Source organism: Anopheles maculipalpis, chromosome 2RL, assembly GCF_943734695.1.
Source record: "Anopheles maculipalpis chromosome 2RL, idAnoMacuDA_375_x, whole genome shotgun sequence".
NCBI lineage: Eukaryota > Metazoa > Arthropoda > Insecta > Diptera > Culicidae > Anopheles > Anopheles maculipalpis.
Window position 1 is genome coordinate 39942310 of NC_064871.1, and position 15871 is coordinate 39958180.

Genomic DNA, 15871 nt, shown 5'->3' on the forward strand with positions numbered 1-15871 from the left:
CCCGTAGCTTCAACATAGGGAGAACAAGCAATGATCGTCAGTTTCCTGGTTCCGATATATTTCTCCTCGTACCCAAATTGCAATTACGTTTCCTCGCGATCGTCGTTCTTGGTAAGAGTATCGTTAGGCGTGGAATTGGAGCCACAAAAGCGATAAGTACCACCGTCATTTTCTCTACGCGCCATTTTCCTTGCAGCATTATAGATGCAATTGCAATGGTACAAATTAATAATATAATAATATCTATTCATACTCGCTTAAAGGAGGAGAATGGGTTAATCTTGTCTTTGCGCGCAGCACTGCTGAAGTTGTTATCCGTCATCTTTACCGGCTCTTTTTTTTTGTATGCTCGTTTATATGCACTTTTATAATTTCAATTCATGTGCGACTGTGTTTTGGTGCATGTTTCGCACCGCAATTGTATTTTTCATTTACGTTAATAGATAATTTGTTATTGAATATAAATTACTAAACCATATCCTAATTCGTGTTAATTGATGAAAGAATACACACAAACACAAGAAAAGGGGAAGCGTTGTTTTGCGACTATTCAATATTTCTTATTGCCACATGAGTGATCTTCAAAAGCATTACAGCTAGCAGTTTTTTGCACAAAAAAAGGAAAGGAACAAGTTAAAAAAACACATGAAACGATTGCACGCATATTTTACTATGCAATATAGAACTTGGAATGAAGGTGATTCTATCGCACAATGGTGAACATTTATCAAAAAAAAAAAAAGATGCTAACAGAACAAAAAAAACTAATTTAAACACATTAAAACCAAACGAACACACACAGATTGTTACAGTACAGTAAGAATCAACAGGACAAAGGCAACGGGGTATCAAGATTTGGAAGAACCGAAAACTAAAAATGTTTATAGTGGTTCAAAACATCCTACTTCATACGGGGTATTGCTTGCTGCTATACAAGCTGCTCCCAAATTTGACCATAGCGTGTCTAGTTCAGTGTGATGGAGAATTTCTGTGCGCGCATTGTTCAACGCTCTTTGCCCCCCAAACCATGAAGCTGAACACTGTTTTGTCTCAAAACGGACATAGCTTAAATTAGTTTACGATCTATTCACATACAATGTTATCCGGCGAATAATTGTTTATCAATGAAAATGCCTTTATAAATCACGGATAAATAAAAAGTATAGTATTTATAAAATAAATCTGCAAACGATTCTACTGTGGATCGAGGACCAAAAAAGGACGTGAAAGCGCGCAACTAACTTTTGAAGTATAATTCTGCCCGGTATTGTGCCTTTTTTACCGATTTTCTTGATATCGTAACCAGTATGAACCTGAGAGGGAAGCATCTTCAAGTGGCTACTCAAAATCATTCTACAATGTCTTACATCCGGTCCCGCAAAACTTTTCACCTATTCCTCTTACTCTTCAGCAGACACAGCCAAACATGTCCAGTTTGAGTTTGTGTGTGTATGTGTGTACCCATTAAAAAATGTTACCGAAACGGACGACGCTTTCCAGGTGACTTTCCAACAACTTAAAACGTTTTCCTATGAATCGCCCGTTGACCGTCTTCGTCGAACTCTCGCTTGGAAACCCACATTTTCTTGAATGTGTCGAGAGAGGCCAAAATTGATCCACCCATCCAGGTCGAATAGATACGTTCTTGTGGGGCGGCAATCTAAAACGAGGCATTGACTTGAAATATTAATACTAGAATCATAGTAGCTTCACTCTACCTACCCTAATCTTCATATCCTTCGCCACGTGTTTCCGAATCTCCGATAGCAATCGATCGCCGAAACCCTTGAACAGGGTCGATCCGCCCGATAATACAATGTTCTGGTAGAGCATTTTTCTCAGATCCATGTCGGACTTTTGGATCGAGTATATTAGCACCTCGTGTATGCCTTCGCACTCCTCCCCAAGCATGTACGGGCGGAACAGCACTTCCGGTGCCCGGTAACACGCCGGCCCAATCTCAAGCACATTTCCGTCCGGCAGCACGTACTTCGTTTTTTCCGTATCGACCGTCTCCTCTTTTAGCGGGTTCGTCGCCAGCGAGCATACCTTTTCCTTGATCGAGCGTACTATCTCAAACTCGGCCGTCGTGCGGAAGCTGAACCCTTCCTTCCGGATCAATGTCTTTAAATAGCGAGATACATCCCTGCCCGCAATATCCACCCGCATGATGCTGTGCGGCATAGCGAAACCTTCGAATATGGGCACGGCGTGTGTTACACCGTCGCCCGAGTCCAACACTACCCCCGTGACGCGCCCAGTTGCGTACAGACTCAGCACGGCCTGCATCGACACGAACAGTGCGGGCACGTTGAACGTTTCGAAGAAAATTTCCGCCGCCTTTTCACGGTTCTTTCGCGGATTCAGTGGTGCCTCGGTAAGCAGCACCGGATGCTCCTCGGCAAAGGTGGACAGCTCATCCTTGCTGTAGATGTACGTCCAGATCTTTTCCATATCGTTCCAGTCCGTCACAATACCGTGCTCCATCGGGTAGCGGATGCTTAACAGTCCCCGATAATCTTCCGCCTTTGGTCCCACGAACATGTCCCCTTCGAGTGCGCCGGCCATTACACGCACATGTTTCGGCCGGCCCATACTGTACGGTTGACAATGCAAAGGAGAAAACAATCACATTATTACGTAGCAAATTTACGTACGTAGTAGACATTGAAGCAGAGCAAAATACACTTACTAATTGGGAAAACGACACTTTGGTATGTGATCGCCAGCGAAGCCAGCCTTTATCATTCCGGAACCCTGTAAAGAAAGACGCGAAAGATCGATTATTATTCGCTACGAATAAAACCGTATTTCTGCAATGTACGCAGAGCGTGTGAAACAAATCCGCCGTACGCTGGGCGCCCTTGTACCCCCAAATCCAAACTTGACCGTGTTTGATCGTAGCCGAATGGCCGAAGTGGATGAATTTTACTTGCGATGTCAACAGCAGCGTGACTACTACCGGGACCGTATCGAATTGCTGCAACAGTTGCCCGAATTCCGACGTCCATTGAAACGAAGTTTTTCGGAACTAACGCACCCGACCGAGCATTATCTCCACCTGCATCGCTGCTCGACGGGCTATGGTTCCGACAAGCGGTTTTGAGATTTTCGCTTTGTTCTGTAACAAATCATGATGCAGCTTGGTTATAGCTGTTCTTTTCAGTAGTAAAGAAAATTTTAAAGTAAACCCTCGGACATCTTTTGATGGGATTTCTTAGATAAAGTTGTGAAGAATACATTCCAGTGATGTCATTGTTTCCCCTTCACGGATGTGTTCATACACCGTACACACATCAGACGGAGGTAAATCGCTCGAGACAGCTTTTCTATTTCTCTCACGTCACCTGCTCCGTTGCACACCCGGGCGTCGTCCACCTTTCCCAGAGGCGGAGGAACTGCTACTTACGTTGTCGATGACGACCGGTTGATTCACTATCACATCATAAGGCTCCATTGCGCTGTACTTTTGCGGTGCTGTGCAAACTTCCGGGAAATACCGAACAACCGGAAGCAATAGGAAATGTAGCCTAAAAACGGAAAAAGTCTGTTTGCAAAACGGTAAAAAGAATTTTTCCTTTGCTAAATTGCGTTTATGGAGAAGGGGTGGCGAGAAAGACCGTTTTCCGTCGTTCTCTGATGACAGCACACTTCCCACACACACACACACACTAGCGCATACGTGCACACACACACACACACACTCTGTTCTGTTTTGACAGCTAGTTTTCGCTCTCGAAAACAAAAAAAAGCCTCAATTTCGCCCCAACATTATATGCCATCAAGGTGTATCGTGTTTTGTATAGCAACCTTGAGCGGAAAAAATAACAAAAAGTGTCAAACTGATGTTCTTTGTTTTGATTCCACAGACGAAAATTTCCCCAGTGCATTTCGCGTACCATATCGTGCCTACGTTTCCCAGAAGCGATAAATGAAATAATCAATCGGATTTGTAATTAAAACAAGTAAAAAGATCACGCAAAAGTAAAGTGGTGTGTGTGTGTGCTGTTGGAGATAGAATAGTAGCAACCGCACGGACGACGCCAGCTAATCGTTTGACCTTCCGCCATTCGTGGTTTGCATTTTTCACTTTCGCGTTACTGGTGTAATTGGATTATGACCGTGGCAGCGTCATAAATGTCTGCATTGGTTTCTTTATGTTTGCTGAAGATTGAATTAGTTGCCGGCCGCAGTCGTAGTCAGTCGACGATCATGTTAGGCAACTCGGAATCCGGATCTGCCTGTGATGATGGCGCAGCAATGGGTGGTAGCGCAGTTGGCGATGGTAAGATGCATTTTAATTATAGCCCAATAAATACACACTGTCAGTAGTGCATGCTGGTCGTAGAGTAGCGAGATCCCGCAAACGATTCGATCATTTTGTGACTTCCTTTGCTCGATTCTATACATCGCAGAAGCAGCTGGTGCGGTATCGAACGAACATCCCAACAATCCACGTCTGCAGCGAGAGATGCGGGGTCAAAGAAAGCCGAAGAAAATTACCATTGAAAGCTATCGTAACCGGGCGCTGGATGGTGGACCGGTACCGGTCGACGAGTATCGTGGTATACTGCCAAAAAGCTCCCGCGAACAAACACCGATGGATGAGGTACCCCCACCATCGGCCACCGAGATTCTGGGAGAGATAAATTTCTTTTCCGGCAATCCATTCGTTGAAGTCACCAAAGGCATCCTTCATCTGTTCAAGCGGAAGTAAGTATTCGAGAGGTTACGTAAATGACTACAGTAAATGACTACGTAAGTGACACTAAATGAGACACCACTGGTACATTCACAGCGAACGGGCGGATCTTTCGGAAGGTGGTGTTTCAAAAATACTTTGTCTGATTGCCGTACCGTCGTCGCTTAACTGCCACGATATACTCGACTTTATCGCACCGTGCCAGAAGGAGATCCAGCATGTGCGCATCCTGCGTGACGGTTCACCAAATCAATTTATGGTACTGCTCGAGTTTCGTTGCGTTGAAGGTGCGATCGAATTTTACAAAACGTTCAACGGTGCACCGTATAACACTCTGGAACCGGACACGCTCTGTCACGCAGTTTGGGTATCGAGCGTCGAGTGGGGTTTAGATGATTGTTGCTTGACCCCGCAGGGACACACCGAGCTCCCGTCCTGTCCCGTTTGTCTTGAGCGTATGGACGAAAGTGTGGACGGTGTGCTAACCATCCTGTGCAATCACGTGTTCCATGCCGGTTGCTTAAACAAGTGGGGCGATTCGACCTGTCCCGTGTGCCGTTGCGTCCAAACGCCGGAACTTTCCGAGCAGTCCGTTTGCATGGAATGCGAAGGCACAGAGGCACTGTGGATCTGTCTTATCTGCGGCCATATCGGATGCGGTCGCTATCAGGGTGGCCACGCCGCGTCCCACTATCGGACGACTAATCACACGTACGCATTACAGCTCGGTACGAACCGTGTGTGGGATTACGCCGGAGATAATTTTGTCCATCGCTTGCTTCAAAGCAAATCAGATGGAAAGCTCGTCGCAACACAGTCGCCCGGTGGTGATGATGGGGAGGAGAAAATTGACTCGATGCAACTGGAATTCACTTACCTGCTGACATCGCAGCTGGATGCGCAGCGCGATTACTACGAGGAACGTTTGTCTCGGCTCGAATCCATTGTCAGTGGCGAACGACAGAAGCTGCAAGAAGATAACGAGCAGGCGAAGAAAAAGACGGCCGAACTGGAAGTAAAACTGCAAGCACTCACGAAGGAGAAATCCAGTCTGGAAAGGAAAATCACTCAAATAACATCAAAGTAAGCCGGCAACCGATTCCACGACGTCCAACTACGACCTACTTGCGATAAGTTGCTAATGCTTGTTTCATTCTTGCAGATTGAGCACCGTTTTAGGGGAGCTGGCCGAAGAAAAACAGTTTGGAAAAACGCTACAAGCGAACCAAATTACGTGGCAGACCAAATTTTCCACCCTCGAGAAACAATGCACAGAAAAGGAGCAGGAAATCGTCGAGTTAAAGGAGCAAGTGCGTGATCTTATGTTTTACATGGAGGCACAGAACACAATAGCCGGTTCGGAACTTAAAAGTGAACTCGTCGATGGGACAGTGGTGCTTCCGGTCGATGCCGTTGCAGCAGCCGCATCCTCCATATCCGCTAATGGTGCACTGTCCGTTGGTACTGGCGGTAATGGGGCTGCTAAAGCCAAACGTCGGCAGAGACGAAAGTAAGAGGTCCTCACGAGCTACATTAATATTGCTAAGTTAATGTCTACCCTCTAGAATTCTAGTAAGTTACGCACAGTTTTTCGGACTATCAGAGGTTCGACACATTTAGCTATAGAGTATGGAAGTTTTGGAATTGTGATAAATTTTCTTCGTGGTTTTTATTTCCTTCGCCAACTAGCTATAGGAAGTTTCGTAAGATAGTAATGAATTTTGGAGCAAGAGCATGATGAAATACAGCTTTCTGTGTGAAATGCATCCATCTTCGTGTGTTTGTCCATGTAATCACGTATATTTACACACATCTCACACACCTTTGTTACACTTCATTCACCTTTACGAGCGTATCGGCGTACTGAAACTCGGGACTGTTTTCATACTCGCACATATCCAACGCTACTTCGCAGCTTTCCTTTACCACGCGCTTTTCGTCCCGCAGAAATTCGTTCAGCACCCGGGTACACTCGTCCGTCGCAATCGCTCCAAGCGCTTCCGCACACTCGTGTCGCACCATTTCGTTTTCGGCCGGATCGCGCAAACTTTCAATCAAAAACGGTACACTACATTCTTCCTGTAGCTGTCCCAGCACGAATGCAACTTCGTGCCGGAAGAGTGCACTTTTACCTTTCAGCCCGGTGGCCAGCGCCAGCGTTGCTTCCTCGGTGCGCAAATTACGCAGTGCAAACATAGCTCGATATCGGTTAAAAAGCGTATCCGATTCATCCATGAGGATTTGCTTCAACTCTTCGACACTCTTGGAAGCGGCCGGTGGCGTAGGATCGACCGATGCGTACGGGTTGTTGTCTTTCAGTGCTTCCTTCGCTTTCTTTTCCTTCAACCACCGTACCCGTTCGAGTGCAATTTCACACGTTTCTGCAACCTCTATCACGGGATCCTTGCTGAAGCTGACCAACGTTTCCTCGATCGAGCTGTCCCCAATGGCACCGAGCGCTTCTGCGGCCTCGTGTCTTACCATCGGTTCTTGCTGTACGTCTGCAAGCACACGGGTTAGCATAGGAATGGCTCGAACGTCTTGCATCTGGCCCAGACAGTAGGCCAGCTCGTGCTTCAGCAATGCCGACTCATCATCAAAACACCGACCGATGGACTCGAGTGCACGTTCACCGCCAATGTTCCGCAGCGTAAATAATGCACGAAATCGTTCCTTGAGAGGTCGCTCACGGTTGTTTAACACATCGGCGATGGCAATTACTTTATTTTCCTCTACTTGCACCATTATTTTAAGCTTTCTAAGCTAGCACGGTGCGGAACTATTTCACCACGAAACAAGCACGCTAGGTGTGTGTGCTCTTTGAATATTTGGGATTTTTTGCAAATCCGTCAAACAAGCACGACTGACAGCCGTTTGTTTACTATATGTAGTGTAATGAGCAGTGGAAAGTCGCGTGGAAGACGGAAAATAGTGAGTGTTTTTTGGCTTACAATACTATGCGTTTAATGTTGAATGAAATAATTATTTCCTTTTTTTAGCATTTCAATTTATTAAGCTAGTTTTCGGACACGTTATGCTTTAGTTATTTCATGAAAAGTTCTAAAAAATCTTTTTCGTGTTTTTGTTTGTTCGCGTCATGTCATGTTTTCAGGTGACGCACGATGACTAATAATTCACCGTTGTGAAACGGTATCAAGTAAGCCGGCTTCCTCGTTAGTTTCACGCATAGTTCAGTATAAATCTCTATTTCATTGTCTCGCAAACGATTTCCGTGTGCTTTTCCAGTCCTAACTGTAGCGTGCCTCTTAAAAATCGATCTGAAATGTCCGATCCTCGCCTTCGCCAGCTAACCATCAAAACAGGTGTTGTGAAGCGCTTGTCCAAGGAAAAAGTTGTGTACGAAAAGGAAGTCGTTACGCAGCAGAACCGTATCGACAAGCTGAAAGCATCCGGTTCCGATGACCATGTGCTGCGAAAGCAGGAAGAAGTTCTGCAGGAATCAATGATGATGATTCCGGACTGTCAGCGACGGTAAGTGTAGGAATCATCCATATGTATGCACGTGTGTGACGCTCTCTATCCCTCTTATCCATTCCTCGCAATAGTTTGGCTAAAGCTTACGAGGAACTTTCAGAAATGATCAAAAACGAAGAGGAGCTTAAGGAATCGGATCAGTATCAAGCAGCGGTTGCGGTGCTGGATGACGCCAAAGTTAATCTTCCGCAAAAGATAACTGGATAGACAGCGGAACCGCTTGCTTGGCAGCAACTGTAGTTTTAAGGCGCAACACCCGCATTTACACTAGAAGCTTATTGATTCACGCAAAATCTTACCATTTCCTTTAAAAAAAATTGACCTTAAAATGTTTGCACACGAGATGGACGTATCGAAGCCGCCTCCTCCAATTGATGATTCATTTCCACATCCCTCACTGTTGGAGCAGCTTCGTGTATCCGACGCGCAAAGAGTACAACAATTTTTATCTACTTCAAAACACGAAACTAACCAAAAAGATGACCTAATCCTTCGCTCAACGGTCCCCGTCGATATTTCTACTTACGGCGTAGAACTTTGCAAAGCACTTAAAGTGTTGGAAAACCTAAAACATTCAAAATTGGTTCTGGATGAGCTGGTACAGCAAGATAAAATTGATACGAAATGGACAGAAGAGCTAGACCGTGCAGAACAGTTGAAAGGCATTCTACAGGACATTCTAGAACCGCTGGAAAATGTTGAGCGCAAGCAATTCTTACACCAGAAGCTTACCGCACGCCGCAAGAAACGAGCATGGCTAAAACGTCGCCATAAACGTCTTCAATCGGAACGCACCGCTGAACAAAAGGTCCGTATCGAACGGTTACAGGAAATAGCCTCCTGGGAATCAGAATGGAAGGATCGACTAAACCGGGAACGAATTGCCCGCGAAGAACTACAAAAGAAGACACTCATACTAACAGACGTTCGCCAGCGAAAGGCTAGAGCTAAACGAATGCTAACTAGATTCGAAAAATCACTACACCTGTGCCAGCAAAGGCAGAATCAAGCAGTTGACACACAATCGAAGGAACAATTCGTCTCCCGAATGAATGCGCTCATAGCAGAATGGAAAGGCAAAGTAGGCGAGTGTGTTAAAGAGGAGAAGCGATTACAGGACGAACTAAACCGTCAATCCATCGGCAACGTTAGTCGTCGGCGTGAAAATCGTTGGCGCAAGGTGCTGTTCGGTACGGCTGCTGCGATAGGTGGAATATTTGGCCATCAATCGAAAGACTGGTGGCAGGAGCTTATAGTCGTACGTCGAGCGTGGGATAAGTATTCCTTGCCAGCTTATCCGGATCAACAGCTCGAGCAGGGGAGAATGGTGAATACGTGGATTGTACCGCCGGAACAACCGTTACCGGAATGGGAAGTGTATCGAGAGACAAATAAGATCGAACAATGAAATAAAAGCGGACGACGGTCGTTGGCTCAAAGTGTGAAAATAATGTTTGCTAAATGTAAGAGATGATTATTACTAACGGCTAATAAAGTAAGGTGCTCACACACACACACATAGAGATGGTAAAGATTAACGGCAAGCATTATGGTGACAATATTTGTGTGATTTATTTTTATTACGTTATGCTACAATTCTTACAGTTTAAGTTGATAATGTTCAAATTAATAATGTATTTATATTTACACACGTTCCCCACATCGGTTTGTTGCTTATCAGGGGGGTTTTGTTTCATAACTTATATTACGCATGTTGTATGACGCTACCTATTTACAATCGTGAGCTCTTTCTTGTTTTTGTTCAGTATGTGTGATGCTTTCAGTTCAATTTTTATCATTACCAAATTCCTCTAGAAAAAGCTCCTTTTTTATAATTTACTTTACAATAGCCAGTAATGTATTATATTGGCAACATAATTTTTTTTTCAAATACCACACATTAACGATGATCTTAACTTTGCTATAACCAATACTTTACTTAACCAGTTGAATCAAATCTTTATACAGCGTGTTCTGGCGCTATTTTATGAATCATTCATTATCTAACAAATCTGCGTCGTGTGTTATATGATGAAACAAAGGTTTCAAACAAAAACAAAAAGTCGCCTAGCTTAATCAATTACCTCCTAATGGCAGCACCGTGTGTCTGCGTGTTTCTTCTTTCTTAAGCCACTAGAGCACGTTTCTAACACAACACCAGCCGCCACCATCAACCACTCCATGTTTACTGCTTGAGTACAAAACCACACTAATTTACAATACTCTCTATCTATACACGCGTGCAGTACAACTAAATGTGCGTCGTATATATATACCCTAACCTACCTTTCTACTTCGTTTCATCTTTTAAGGGGATTATTAGCTTGAGAGGTTGAGAATTGCGGGATGAAATTCATCAATAAATTACGTATTTCTAGCGTAGCGCGCTAAAACTTTATGCCCTTTCCCTGCCATGGCTATTATCATTGCCGATAAATTATGCATTTCAACCAGCACCAACTAGCCGTTCCTTCATGACCTTACATTACGATCGACTTCTAACAGAAAGAGGTACCGTTAGGTTAAAACAGAAACAGTTTCAACAGTAGACATATGAGGAACGATTTAATCGAAATAGTGGACCACTTATGATAAACATATGATGAATCATTGAAGTCACTGCTGTCTCGCTTCCCGGGGGTAGAGTATTGTAAGGGAAAAGAAAATAAAAATGTTGTTGAGTTTAAAACAACTCGTGAAACTAGATACAAACGGAACTACAGCTGAAATGCTCCACAAAGAGTGTGTGTGTGTGCTGTACTTAGTTCGTTGTTTGCGTACGTTTGCTAAATTTCCTGTTTTGTTTGCAGTTTTGTTCAACACCAATACAAAAATTTGTACTTATTGCATTTCATTTTGTAATGCCAATAAAAAAAGTATATGTTTTACTTACACACACACATTTGTCCTTCTTCGGTCCGGATCGGTGCCCCTAACACTATACTGTTTAACGTCGTCTGACTCTTCCAGCTCCATCAGCTTCCTTTCCGTGGACATTATTATTAAACAGTCGGCAAAAAATATGCTTAAAAGACATAAATAAGCGTCGGTATAACGTGACTCGTTCTGCCGCGTCCGCTTTTATCTTAGAGCAAAACTAGCTTGAAATCTGTGTTGTTCTTTTCTGCAGGATCTGTGAAGTGGTTCCCTAATCTAAGCATGCTTGTTGTATGTATAATCTCGTTCCGAACCGTCATCATCATCACGGCCAGTCGTTTTCAAAACAAGGGTAAACTAAACTCTCCATTTCTATAGCAACCAAATACTAAAGCTATGTAAATAAGTCGACGAACAAAAAAGGAAAAACTGGATCTAGTATGCAATTGATCTACCTAAAACACTTTCGACAGTCCCTAAACACAATATTTTAGTGTTTTTTTTTTGTTCTACACAAACTTTCTCACTACGAAATTACGGTATCGTGTTCCCGAATTTCTATGCCGGTCTATTGTCAGGTGGTAGCGAAAAAGTTCTGCAACCGTCGCACCGTCATAAGGTCCAGCGCACACAGATCGAAATCGAACGTTGCACTCGTTATTTCATAGCAACCAGTCGCAGCAATCATCTCAACCACTCGCTGCAATTCCGTGTTGTCCTGCAGGGTCATAATTTTCTGTTGCAGATCTTTCAGCTCTAGCATGTAGTCACCGGTCAACGAGACACCACCGGAACCACCGCCAATACTGCTTCCGCTGAGATTATTGCCCGTGGTGCCACCAACAACACCTTGCTGGCACGAGCTGGCACCGTTATCATCCGGTGCAGAACCGCCACCACCGCCGCCGATTGATTGCTTGAAGTTGTTGTTATTATTATTGTTGTTGTTCATCGTGTGTTCCACCAGCGAGTCTTGGGACGTGCCTTTACCGGTTCCACCACCTACTGATTCGTCCTTCTTTGGTATTTTCGACGGTGGCTCCATTAAACTGTTGGAGGATGCGGGTGGTGAAGGAGGCGAAGGGCTGTGCCTCGAGGAAAAGCCCGTTGTCGCCGTCGGCGTCATTGTGTTGGTAGGCGGCTCCGTCAATCCAGCATCTTTTGATTTATCCCCATCTGCGTCCTTATTTTTTCGCTTCCGTCGTTTGATTGGTTCACCACTGTTGGAACTGTGGTCTTTCTTATCAACCGGTGGCGTTGCAATGGCGCTTGTCGCTTTCGATGTTTTATCCTTTTTACCCTTATGATGGTGATACTTTTCGCCCGATTCAGCTATAGTTCGTGCGCCACTTGATCCGGTCGTGCCGGACGAGGTGGCCGACGGTGGTCTTTGCTGATGGGGCGCACCACCAGCCGGCAACAAATCGGCGATACTGCTGTTCGACGCTTCCGAATCCTTTTCGTTCGGCAACACGGAGGGAGTGGTGCGACTAGTATCTCCACCACCACCAGCACCTGTAACTGTATCCGAATCGTTCGAATTCTCTTCGCCACTGCCCGCCGTTCCGGCTGGGGGCTCGATTGGTGTACTCGATTTCGCTACTTGCTGTACACCACCAAGCCGTCCTGCTGAAGACGATCCGGAGAAAAGATGCCCGGTGGAAGAACTCTTCTCTCGGTCGTGTCCACTCGGCTTCACCGACGAATCGCTAGCGATATGGGATTTACTCTTTCCCGAAACCGTGTCACCGAGATCTCGCGCCGATGTCGAATAGGCCCCTTTTCCGGGGCCAGTATCACCACCGGCAGGTTTTTCCTTGTCTTTCCTATCTTTCTTATCCTTCCCGACCGAAGTTCGATCCTTTTCCTTATCCTTCGTTTTGTCTTTTTTCTTATGCTTGTGCTTTCGTGCTTCATCCTTTTCCCGGTCCATTTTGTCCATCTTTTCGGGTCCTTTTGCCGATGTTGTTATTGATAGCGCACCAGCAGAATCCGGTTTCGAGCTAGCGTTTGTATCATTTTGATGCATTTTTTTGTCCTTCGTGTACCCAATACCAGCCGCATTTGATGAAGGCTGCTCACGACTTGAACCGGTGGACGTGATGGACGCCTTGCCTGACCCGCCATCTTTGACACCATCCAGCGCTGATGTCGGGGTATTGTTGGACCCAGTCTTGTTTCCAGAGATGGAAGAAGAGGATGATTTCGTACTTCCCGGTGGGAGAGCATCACCTTTCGACAGTGCGGAACCGGAAACAAACGAAGCGGAGTTCGTTTGGGACTTTTGTGCTGGTTCGACGCTTCGATCAGCCTTCCGCACATTGGAAGTAGAACTGGAATCGGTAGCTCGTTCCTTATCCTTTTCGTAGCTTTTCTTCTCCTTTTTACTACTCTTTTTCTCTTTCTCGCTAGTGCTTCGTTTGCTGTCGGAGCTTTTACCACCCACGCCGGACTGAGCGCTAGTTGATCCGGATCCGGTAGAAACACCACTACTACTACTGCTACCACTATTATTAGGAACTGTAGAATTGCTACTGTTGTTGCTTATGCTAGTATTGCTATTTGTGCTGCTAGTGCTGGACCTCTTTGGACTGGCCGTTACCGGTCGCTTCATCGATGATGCCGAGGAGATAGCGTTTGCACCGGAAAGTTGATTGTTACTACCACCGGTTCCGGAATTGCTACTAGTACTACTACTGTTTACTGCACTCTTCTCCCTGCTACCACCTTTGTCACGCTCTTTCGAATGGCTTTTGTCCTTTTTATCTTTACTGTGTGTCTTTTCCTCCATTACCGGTCCACCGCTTGCCGCGGATACCGATTTTTTGCCTTCCTTATTTGGGCTCGAATGTTTGTGCTTTGATGAGGAGGAAGATTTGTCCTTTTCCTTCGAAACGTTGGAGGATGTGGACATCGATGAGGTGCTGTTGGAAGAGTTGGGAAGCGACGCCCTTGTGTCGGAAGATGATTTTTGACTCGAAGGCGCTTTGCCACCACTGCCGGTTCCCACCGGCGATGACTTGCTGTTGGACGATTGTTTCGGATCAGGTGACACCTTACTGCTGCTTCCGCCGCTCGACTTATGCGGGAACGGTGATCCAAACAGTTCAGCAAACTGCCCTTTCGTATCGTCGACCGATGAGGAGGATGTTTTCGATTTGGACTTTTTGTCCTGCGATGATCCACCACCACCACCACCGCCACTACTGGATGATCGTTCGGCTGGGCCACTGCTACTACCACCACTATGACCGCGACTGCTTTTATACTCATTACTAACACTGTTACCTCCGGACCCGGAACCGGTGCTACTGCCCGATATAATCACTCCACCACCCTTCAGCAACTTTCGCCGGAACTCGTCCGACGGATGGTGAAACACGTACTCTTCCCGCTGATGTTTTGCCGGCTGCAGGTCAAGATCGTAGTTGTAAACTGTCTTTTTTGGATCATCTCGGTTTTTGAAGTAAATTTCTACCGGCAGGATGAAACCAGCATAGCCGGCTTCTTTCACCAGGTAGGGTGGTTCTTTAAAAACTGAAGATAAAAAGAAACATATTGGGTGTATTAGGTTGTTGTTTCCTTTAAAGTAAAGCGACCATTCCTACCTCGTTTCGGTTTTGGGAAGGATTCGTGTAGATTGAAGATAACTTTGTCCACAAAATGGCTTATGTCGGTACCGTCCAGTCCGCGCACAAATAGCTCCCAGTCGTGCGTATATCCTTCCGCGGTTGGTCTACTCTTGACCGAGGCCACATGACCTATTTCTAAACAAATCTTCACCGACATGGCAGATTGGTGGGCACTATTACCTCCAGCTTCCACCGGTCCACGATTACCGTTTAAGATTTAAAAAAAGGGCTTAATAAGGGGCTGGGCGGGCGTTTTTGCTGCAAAAAAGCAAAATGATATATTGTCAATTAGAATATTTATAGTTTAACAAACAATTAAATGTACCAAGAAGCATTTACTGTGCGTTACAAAATGCTCCAAAAAAAAAGGTAAATTATAGTTTGATGATTCTTTACGTCATCCGATGCGTTTGTGTGTATGTGCACGGTGCGTACAGGATTGCCGGGAACAGTGTATCCTTGAGCCTAGCAGCGTGCATGCAGTTCCTTCTTCCGGTGGTTGAATGGAAGAAACATGGCACACTAGTGGTTTCTAGTGGAAAAATCGATATTCTCTTCTCACTGCACCAGCATGTGGGAGAATCCAAGAAACCCAAAAGGCAGTAGCGATCAGCAATGGTGGTGACTCGACGAATCCTGCGCCTTTCAATGCGTGTCTTTGAGTGCTGAGGCACCGGTCTAAAAGTTAAAGTGCATCGCTTTCGTTGCACCGACCTACTGATAGAATATCAAACCATTTCTTTGCAACCTCTTTTACCACCATTTACGGCTGTCTCCTGTTATTTACATAACATTCCAGCAGGATCCGGTGTAAGAAGTCAGCAGAACATTTGTTTTTCTTTTCGCATTTTTTCTCTACCAAAAGCATCCTTCTTATGTACATGCCGCAGCGAATAAGTTGATAAGTTAGCGTGCATCACGATTACCACTACCATCTACCATATGTTTTCCCCGCAAAACTTATCTTTGGCGCGGCACATCTTTTGCAGATAGGGAAGCAGGAAACTATGGATTTTACGCTTAATAGAACCATTGGCACCATTAAGCAGGGAAAAACTGTATTTTAATGAGTATGCACATTAACGAACACTGGCAAACACCGGCATACGCTTAGAGACGGAGATTATTGGTTGGCGACATGATTGATTGAGCCTACTTGGATAAG

The 15871-nt window shown here is 45.2% G+C and overlaps 8 protein-coding genes across 12 annotated transcripts in view; 4 read left to right on the forward strand and 4 right to left on the reverse strand.

Moving 5' to 3' along the window:
* The window catches only part of LOC126557269 (ATP-dependent Clp protease ATP-binding subunit clpX-like, mitochondrial), a 399590-nt gene that overhangs the window by 164842 nt on the left and 218877 nt on the right, over positions 1-15871 (forward strand). Inside the window, exon 1 of one of the 4 annotated variants that reach the window (XM_050212979.1) lies at positions 12810-12816. The exons of the other annotated variants lie outside the window; for them this stretch is intronic. The gene's annotated coding sequence lies outside the window, so the exon portion shown is untranslated. Of the gene's footprint in view, positions 1-12809; positions 12817-15871 lie in introns of those variants that run through there. 4 annotated transcript variants of the gene reach the window in all.
* Positions 1-15871, reverse strand: part of LOC126559393 (60S ribosomal protein L32) — a 173357-nt gene that overhangs the window by 39324 nt on the left and 118162 nt on the right. The window lies entirely within an intron of this gene.
* The window catches only part of LOC126558330 (actin-related protein 1), a 309926-nt gene continuing 295567 nt past the window's right edge, over positions 1513-15871 (reverse strand). The window contains exons 2-5 of the mRNA XM_050214326.1: positions 3410-3567; positions 2693-2757; positions 1723-2596; positions 1513-1660 (exon numbers count right to left, since the gene is read on the reverse strand). Coding sequence (XP_050070283.1) covers positions 1517-1660; positions 1723-2596; positions 2693-2757; positions 3410-3457 — 1131 coding nt within the window. The 5' untranslated portion in view covers positions 3458-3567 and the 3' untranslated portion in view covers positions 1513-1516. The remainder of the gene's footprint in view (positions 1661-1722; positions 2597-2692; positions 2758-3409; positions 3568-15871) is intronic.
* LOC126557494 (BRCA1-associated protein) lies at positions 4002-6216 on the forward strand. The gene is made up of 4 exons (XM_050213288.1): positions 4002-4285; positions 4416-4713; positions 4799-5785; positions 5865-6216. The coding sequence occupies exons 1-4, from the start codon at positions 4138-4140 to the stop codon at positions 6214-6216; spliced, it is 1785 nt and encodes a 594-aa protein (XP_050069245.1). The 5' UTR covers positions 4002-4137.
* LOC126567119 (deoxyhypusine hydroxylase) lies at positions 6530-7452 on the reverse strand. The gene has a single exon (XM_050223352.1). It carries the CDS (start codon positions 7445-7447, stop codon positions 6530-6532), a length of 918 nt encoding a protein of 305 aa, XP_050079309.1. The 5' UTR covers positions 7448-7452.
* On the forward strand, positions 7939-8406 carry LOC126559464 (tubulin-specific chaperone A). The gene is made up of 2 exons (XM_050215627.1): positions 7939-8194; positions 8269-8406. The coding sequence occupies exons 1-2, from the start codon at positions 7986-7988 to the stop codon at positions 8402-8404; spliced, it is 345 nt and encodes a 114-aa protein (XP_050071584.1). The 5' UTR covers positions 7939-7985; the 3' UTR covers positions 8405-8406.
* On the forward strand, positions 8526-9605 carry LOC126558406 (uncharacterized). The gene has a single exon (XM_050214419.1). It carries the CDS (start codon positions 8526-8528, stop codon positions 9603-9605), a length of 1080 nt encoding a protein of 359 aa, XP_050070376.1.
* On the reverse strand, positions 11630-14906 carry LOC126556901 (protein AF-9). The gene is made up of 2 exons (XM_050212448.1): positions 14683-14906; positions 11630-14611 (listed from the first exon to the last, which is right to left on the reverse strand). The coding sequence occupies exons 1-2, from the start codon at positions 14861-14863 to the stop codon at positions 11649-11651; spliced, it is 3144 nt and encodes a 1047-aa protein (XP_050068405.1). The 5' UTR covers positions 14864-14906; the 3' UTR covers positions 11630-11648.